Source organism: Pituophis catenifer, unplaced genomic scaffold (genome assembly GCF_029215685.1).
Source record: "Pituophis catenifer annectens isolate HBS135680 unplaced genomic scaffold, rPitCat1.0.hap2 SCAF_7, whole genome shotgun sequence".
NCBI classification, from domain to species: domain Eukaryota; kingdom Metazoa; phylum Chordata; class Lepidosauria; order Squamata; family Colubridae; genus Pituophis; species Pituophis catenifer.
Window position 1 is genome coordinate 86,876,401 of NW_027256887.1, and position 8,071 is coordinate 86,884,471.

Genomic DNA, 8,071 nt, shown 5'->3' on the forward strand with positions numbered 1-8,071 from the left:
TCAACAGAATTGGGGGTGGACTTAGACCATTTGTGGGAACATAATGGTTCTAGGCTGATGACTTGCTTCACTCCATCACCCCCAGCTCTGCTTGCTGGTTCTCCTACAGAACAGTGGCTAATTAAGGACAGAAATTTACTCCTACACATTTGGACTACTTTGGTGTGAAAAAAAATGGTATGGTCACAGCCACCATCTTGAATTTGTTGCCCCCCACCCCCCCATGCACACCCCTGGTCCAGTTGGGTATCTCTTAACAGGAGCCATTGAAGAGATCAATTTTCTCCCGCCCATAGAGGTCAGCAAGAATTTTCTGTAGTTTCTCCAAGCTCCACTCTTTTACTTCATTCTCACTGTTTTTTGCAATGGCCGCCCATGAAGCCCTCTTCTTCTTATCCTTCACGCAGCACGCTGCAGACCAGATGTGGCTCGGTCTATTGACCCGGTGCTCCGAGAGATACTCCTTTCCCGGGACAACCCCTGCAATGACATACATATCAAGGCAGGCCTGAGCTTCCTTTCTGATACGGTTCTCATAGTTTGCCCAGGAATCTTGGTTGAGTTTGCTGAACTGGGGCACGATGTTAGTCAAGGTGGAAGTGGCAGCTCGACTGTCTTCATCAGGCTGATGGCCCACCGGGTTCAAATGTCCTTTTTCAATACTTAAAGACTGGGTGTAATCCCCAAAAATAGCCTGGCTCTTTTTTATCATATCAGCAGGAATGTTGGCTTGACGCTCGTCCTCCATGTTCTTGCCTAAAGTGGGATCTACAAGCTGGAAAACAAACGGAACCGAGTTAGTAGTTCACGGGAAACATGCAACAGCAACGCAGGTTGGAGGATCAACCGAAGAGAGCTTCGAAGGAAGGAATCTGGACAATGATAGAATTTTAGGCTCATAGAAATGATAGAAGTGAGACTATGGAATCCAAAATCTCTTTCAATGCAAGGGATCCAAATTAAAACAACCCTAATCTTCCAGTCTTCACTTGAACACTTCTGATAAAGGGAAGCACATTCTTGGTTGGTGGCATCAGCAATATGACTTTTACAGAGAGGTGTCAAACTCACCGCATCACATTGCGATCATGTGACATCTCGCGACCTCTTCCCCCTTCGCGGAGCTGGGGTGGGCATGGCCTGTATGTGATGCATCTGGCCCGCGGGTTGCCAGTTTGACACCCCTGAGCTGGATGGATGATTGATCTATGTCAGACTCTGCCTTCCTATATTGTAACACCAAATTCTCTGCATGCTGGTTGGGGAAATCAATAAAGGAGAATATTTGTAGCACAGGGTTGAAACGAGGGATCCCTGGTCCTCTCTGAGCTTGCTTGTTTTCTTGCAGGCATTTCATGACCCAACTGGGGAACAGCATCAGAGCATTGATGAGGTTACCTAGTTTGGATAATGAAATGTCTGCAAGAAGACCACCAAGTTTAGAGAGCACCAAGGACCCCTCGTGGCTGGGGAATTCTGGACATCTCCGGAATCCAGCTTAAAGCCGTGGAGATTGAGAACCATTGAGCTTGATGGGTCAATGGTTAGAAACAGTATGAAGTAGACCAGTGGTCCCCAACCCCCGGTCCGCGGACCGGTGCCGGGCCGTGGAGTACCTGGCACCGGGCCGCGCAGCGGCCGGGGGACATGAACGCTGCAGCGCAAAGGCTCCTGGGCCGTGCACAATGGGCCGTGCGCAAAAGCTCCTGGGCCGTGCCCCCACCCCTGCGCGCGCTCAGCGGGCCGCGGCGATAAAAAGGTTGGGGACCACTGAAGTAGACCATCTCTAGAGCCAGAGGGGTGAGGGGGAAAATGCCGTTACCTGAGGCTCAATCATCCAACCTCGGTATCTGGGACCATGTCCGGGTTTGCATTTGTAAGCAGAGTATATGGGGATGCGCTTCTCTCGGTCATACATGGTGGCAAAACGGTAGGCGTTGTTGTAAAACTGGCAAATCCTCGCAGGGTTGCCCGGCGTCAGACCATCTCCGGGTGGTGACTTATCCAAAAAGAACTCAAGGCAATTCTTGAAGTCTTGCACCACTTCAGCGTTTGCAGCCAGGGGAAAGCAGGCAACCATCAAAAGCAGGGATGACAGCGACAACATGGCTTACGAAGCTCTGAGCCTGGAAGAAAGATGGCCATCAAAATCCTCACCAGACCCCTTGCCCTCCTACCTGGGCAAAGTATGGAATAAGACAGGTTATGGCTTCGCACAACGAGCAAGAACCCGTTTCCTCCACCACAGCCTATAGTGCCACCGCTTTCTTTTCTACCCTGTTTCTTGCCGTCCACATTCACACCTTTTTGCTTGTGCGTCTTTCCTGATAGTTAGAGCAATTGATCAATGGAATGGCTTTCCTTCAGAAGTTGCGGGTGCTCCATCACGGCAGGATTTTAAGAAGAGATTGGACAAACCTTTGTCTGAAATGCTATAGGGTCTCCTGCTTGTGAAGGGGGGTTGGACTAGAAGACCTCCAGGGCCACTTCCAACTCAAGCTATTCTGTTATTTGCTTTAACGTAACAAGAGAAGCAGAACATGGATTAACGCCTTCCAATTCTATCTCCCTATGCATACAATGAAGTGGACTGCAGCTCGTGAAAGATGATGCTTTTAATCAATTGTTAGTTGGAAAGGGGGGCTACCAGATTCCTCTGGATTTGTGGCCCCTACGGATTAACACGGCCCTCCTCCTACAAAGTTATCAACTCCAGAACTCTGGGATACTAAGAAGCAATCTCTGAACAGTATCACAATTTAGGGGAAAGATGATAGTATCTGGATGCAGGGAGGATGGTCAAGAATTCCTTTTTATGATCAGACGAACCAAGACAGAAATAAGGAATATGCAGGTTGCAATTCAGAAAAATCATTGTCCTGCCTGTAGAAAGAAGCTCTGCAGCTCCCTAGATTTTGTAAATATAAGGGGAAAGTTCCCGGGGAGGGGGGACGGAGGGAAAGAAAGAAGACTATAAGGATAAATGTACAATTATGAAGTAAAATTGAAAAGAAAGTGAAAAGAAAGTATATATTATTAGAATATTGGAATTGCTCGGATACCGAACAAGGAAAATATTCTACAACAAAGGAGAAAGAAAGGAGAGAGGAGTAGAGGGTAAGAAGAGGAGAGGGAGAGAGAGGAATGGAAGAAAGGGGAAAGGAGAGGAAAAAAAGGCAGGGGACAGGAGGAGAGAAGGTGAGAAAGGGGGGAAAGAGGGGAGGAGCAGGGGAAAGGAAGGGGATGGAGGAAGAGGAAGGAGAGGAGGGAGAAAGTAGGAGAGGAGAGGAGGCAGGGAAGGGAAAGGAGGAGGGTTGTTGTGAAACGAGGGAAAAGAAAGGGTAGAAGAGCAACCCCAAATGTAATTAAAATGCCTTATTTTTATACTTTCTTTAAGAAAAATATGTATATGAATGACCAATTATATATAAGAGAAATGTACGATTATATTATGTGTATAAGAAATAAAAATGAAAAACTTTTTTCAAAAAAAAAAAGTGGGGGGGAGTTCCCAAGAACTGCACAATCAAGGGACAGTCCACCGATGAGGTTGTAGGGTTCTCCATCTCCACCCAGAGAGGTGGTTGGCCTCCCCTTTGTTGGAGTCACTCATGAGAGGCTGGACAATACCCATTGGGGTGCTTTGATTGGGATCCCTGTCCTGACCAGGAAATCGATGGGTTCAAGGGACTCTCCAATTACAGGCTGACTCATATTTATGACGGTTGCAGCAGGGGTGAAATCCAAAATTTTTCCCTAACGGTTCTGTGGGTGTGGCAGGGGAAGGTTATTGTAAAATCTCCATTCCTACCCCACTCTGGGGCCAGCCAGAGGTAGTATTTGCCAGTTCTCCGAACTATTCAAAATTTCCGCTACCGGTTCTACAGTACTTGTTAGAACCTGCTGGATTTCACCCCTGGGTTGAAGGGTCCTGGGTCATGTGATCAGCTTTTGCAAACCTTCTGACAAGCAGAGTCAATGGGGAAGCCAGATTCACTTAACAACAGGGTTACTTACTTAAGAAATGCAATGATTCACTTAGCAACTGTGGCAAGAAGTCTTAAAATGGGGCAAAAACAAATGTTTCACTTAGCAAGATAACTTTTGGGCTCTGTTTTGATCGTAATTTGAGGACTACTACCCGTATAGGAAAGCAGGTCTTCACTCACTGTATAGCAACTCTTTCTCCTGAACCCCAGTATTATCCTTCCTAAATATGTAGTTCAAAACTGACAGCAGCCAGAGGATGGAACAATAGTGCAAGATTAGAAGATGTGGAGGGACCTGGCTCAGAGAATCACCAAGTCAGACATGACTGAATGCATAACATCATAATCAAATACATAGATCCCAGTGACCAAATACCTCTTCTCAGTCACACTAAGATTTAGGCCAAACAGGCTTTGGTTACCAAAAGGCAGGTGCCAACTCCATGTAGGGGAAAAAAAATGACCTGACAGAAAGAGCATTTGACTGTGGGATCAGTGTCCAAAGAAGTTCTAACTTTTAACGTTCACCTGGAGTTGAACTGTCACTCATTCTGGATGCCCTGAACTGAGTCCCAACTCACCCATTCTAGTTCTACAGCTTGTTTCCCATAACATGCAAAAACAGGCCAGTTAAATATCTATGGGCTGCATTCGTACAACTTAGTTTTAGCCTTGGTTAGCTTTCTTGTGGCTTAATACGCTCAACAGAGCTCAAGCAGCTATTTGGTTCGGTTCCGATTCAGGATATCCTGTGGGGAAAAGCCTGTTATAGAAACCCAGCCTTTACTTGCAGAGTCCTGGAAAACCCGAGATGCTCCTCTGTAGAGCTTATTTCTCTTAATTATTTTCTGAATTGCAACCTGGTTTGATTGGCAAGGAAACAACGAAATGGGTCTATCATCAACCCAATTTGCCCCCAAAGGAAATGCTGCCAAACAGTTCAGGCAAAGAATCCATCAGAGTTTGAATATTTATTCAGAAGTACAGGATGGGTTATTATGATATACAGCAGCTATTCCAAACACACCGAAAAAAAACGCTTCCTAAAGCCATTTTTTAGGGTGCAAGACTCACCTTTGGCTGTGCGATCCTTGGAGCAGGAGAAGATGAAGGTGAGAATGGCGTGGACAAGTCCGAAGTTTGAAAAGAAAGTCCAGGCTGTGAAAAATCTCTCCACGACTAGGATTTATAAAGGAACAGAAAAAAATGCCCCCAGGAGCTGAAGCAATAAATGCAAGGATGAGTCTGGAATCTAAATTCTAAAACATCCGTCTTGATAATATTTTATTTTTTTTTAAAGAACGCCCTAGTTTACCTCAGATTTGCAATTCAAGCTGGAGGAGTTTATGTACCAGAATCCCATCTGGATGCGCACATCAGAAAACCTGGGTGTGGTATTAAAAGGGAAGATAGCGCCAGCCTGATTGCGATGCGCCTTGTTTTCCATCGATTAGGAAGCTGGAGGCAAGTGAAATTTTTATTAAGCTTTTGGGCTTCTTAAAAAAAAAAAAAGAACTTGACACATCTGTTTATTTGTAATAAGAGTTTAGACAGGGAAGAAAATGAAATTGCAAAAGGCTCTGAGGGTTTAGCTCTACAATCTTGAGTTTTTCCAATTCAGAATGCAAAGTTCTGGGCTCGTTTGTGGTGCTCACAAAAACTGTCAACTGTTTTTTTGAGAGCTTTCTCGTCTTTAACAATGGCAGCTGAGTCCCAGGGGCCATGCACACTTCAGGCCTGGAGTTAATAAGCCACCCAAACTTTAAGCCAGAGTTGCAAAAGTTGCAAAAGTGATGGCTGGAAGGGGCAGGTTCATGCATGCCACATAACCTTTCCCCTTCCCTCCACTTTTTTTTTTTTGCAATTTTTGGAGTTGAGAAATATGAAGAGCAAAATTAGTGGTAGATTTTGAAGACGTTTATGGCAGCTATTATGCTTCTTAAAATGCAAGAACTACGGTCCCCAAGCTAGTCCTCCATGAGTGAAGTATATGTGATTGTTGAATTTGGTTGGTGTGGATTCACGGGAACATCGTTGGTTCATTTTTAATAATGAATTCATCAATAACTACCCATCTTTCCTTCTTATAAATGGGAAGAATTTGAGATTAAAAATGGATACAATTGTGAGGAAAAAAATCCAGAAATTCACCAATTCCTCAGCGGAGCAGGTTAACTAACCTCTTGCTCCTTGACTGCAGAATAAGCCAGAAATAATATCAATTCCTTCATCACTCATTAAATAAGCCTATTTAAAAAAATGAGAATGTCCAAATACTAACCTATAATCTTACAGTTGTGGATCTCAGAAACTCTGCAAACCAAACGGATGTAATCTTGCGGGCCAGTGTGTGGTTTCATAGGAAGGCAGAAGCACCCCACAAGTTGCTGTTGTTGTTGCCCAAAACCTGTGAGACCATTATGTCTGGAGACACTATGTAGGTATCTTGCTCATGAGATCTCTCTCCAAGAATTTAGTTATTGATTTATTAATCAAATTTATATTGCGGCCCATCTCCCCAAAAGACAGCTCTAGGCAGTGCACAATAAATACATGAGCCAATATAAAATCGATAAAAATAGAAAACGTCTCAATAACAATTAGCAAGAACACAAAACTTCTAACCCTGGGCAAAGGGAGGATAAAAATAGCTCCCTCAACAAAGGAATCATGGGGAGAGATCTTTGGTCCTGGAGTGCCCCAGGCCTGGCAGCAATTCCAGATCTTGAGGACCTTATGAAAAATTCAAGGGAGGGCCAATCTAATTTCAAGAGGGTAAAGGCTCCACAAGGTAGGCATCATGGCAGAGAAGGTACCCACCAGATGTAGACCCCTAACTGAAAGCACCTGCAAGCGTGCCTTTCTCTGCCAGGTGGGATGGAGTGGGCTGGGGAGAGGCAACTGTTCTCAGTCTTGGCAACGTTATACCATCTGCTTTAATCCAGAAATGACGACTTCCACTCGCTAGGATCTTGGCCATTTATAAGAAAGATTTATTCAGTTATGGATGAAACCAGGTCACTAAAGAACAAGGTGGCTGAAGACCATCAAAGGTGACACCAAAGCTGAGCATGGAACAACTCAAAGAAGTAGCGATGTGGAGAGGCCTGGCCCAAAGAATCGCCAAGAGTCAGACACGACTGACTTGGTAACATCATTATCATCCAGCTGCCACAGTTGCTCTTATCAGGTAGAGGACTCTCAGTTGCCAATCACTGTCATAGACAGAAGCCTTGGAAATCAGAAATGGCCTTTGGTTTTGGGAGCTCAGGACACCTAACCTTTCCTCTTCCTCTTCCCACATATTCCCTGTGAAATGGAGCCAAGAGAGACCCATTGAGACCCAAAATCAAGCTGAAGGTAGGCCTGAAGCTGTGTCTGCCAGTCAAGAGCCCACCGGGGCTCTTGACTGATGGGGAGGAACTGGCCAAAGCCCATCATCAGGGGGGTTTCTGTAGTTGAGGGGGCATCACAAACTGGGTTTTCCTCATCTTCGTCACTCAACCTTCTTTTTTTCCAAAAGGGCATCAAGAGAAGAAGACATCTCTGATTTTACACACGAAGATGTAACAAGTAAGGATGGTGGAAAAATTCATTCCATGTAGTTCCCCCCCCCCCTTGTTCTTCTTGTAAGAATTTACAGTTCATAAATGGGACTGAAAAGCATGGAAACAAGAGGAAGTGACCATGGCTGTACCAGAAACAAATCTTGAATAGTCCTTTAGGCAATGTAAGAGGAATTCTCTGCCATTGTTGACAACCCTATTTTCAGTAACTGCAATTTACATAGCTTTTAACCTTCTGCTAATAAATCCAGCCTGGCTCTTTACAATGTAGCCTGTTCTGGCAATCCAAAAAATAATCAAGATTGAATCTCATCCGCATCCATTACAAAGGCGCTCTCTCACTGATATTTTATTCTCTCTAGTATGGCCATTTCAGAGTGAGATAAGGATAAGGATGGACCAGGATAGGCAAATGCATTCGTTTAGAATATCCCCAGGTGGCAAGACATTGAATTCAAAAGCAGATTTCTTCATTTGAGGAAAAATGTGAATAGAACATTTTGGCAGGACTCCCAA

The 8,071-nt window shown here is 44.7% G+C and overlaps 1 protein-coding gene across 2 annotated transcripts; it reads right to left on the reverse strand.

Annotated features, from left to right (window-relative positions):
* Nucleotides 1-242: 242 nt before the first annotated feature.
* LOC139319277 (endonuclease domain-containing 1 protein-like) lies at nt 243-6,491 on the reverse strand. 2 transcript variants are annotated; one of them, XM_070947063.1, is made up of 4 exons: nt 6,271-6,491; nt 5,064-5,447; nt 1,823-2,126; nt 243-775 (listed from the first exon to the last, which is right to left on the reverse strand). In XM_070947063.1, the coding sequence occupies exons 3-4, from the start codon at nt 2,105-2,107 to the stop codon at nt 254-256; spliced, it is 807 nt and encodes a 268-aa protein (XP_070803164.1). In that variant the 5' UTR covers nt 2,108-2,126; nt 5,064-5,447; nt 6,271-6,491; the 3' UTR covers nt 243-253. The 2 variants fall into 2 exon arrangements, with proteins under 2 accessions (XP_070803164.1, XP_070803163.1); XM_070947062.1 differs by lacking the exon at nt 6,271-6,491 and having other exon boundaries at nt 5,064-6,216.
* Between the last annotated feature and the right edge of the window lie 1,580 nt (nt 6,492-8,071).

Coding starts and splice junctions, on each gene's coding strand:
- LOC139319277 (XM_070947063.1), bottom strand. CDS start 2,107: ATGTTGTCGCTGTCATCCCTGCTTTTGATGGTTGCCTGCTTTCCCCTG. Junction 776..1,822: donor GTTGGATGATTGAGCCTCAG/GTAACGGCATTT, acceptor TTTGTTTTCCAG/CTTGTAGATCCCACTTTAGG.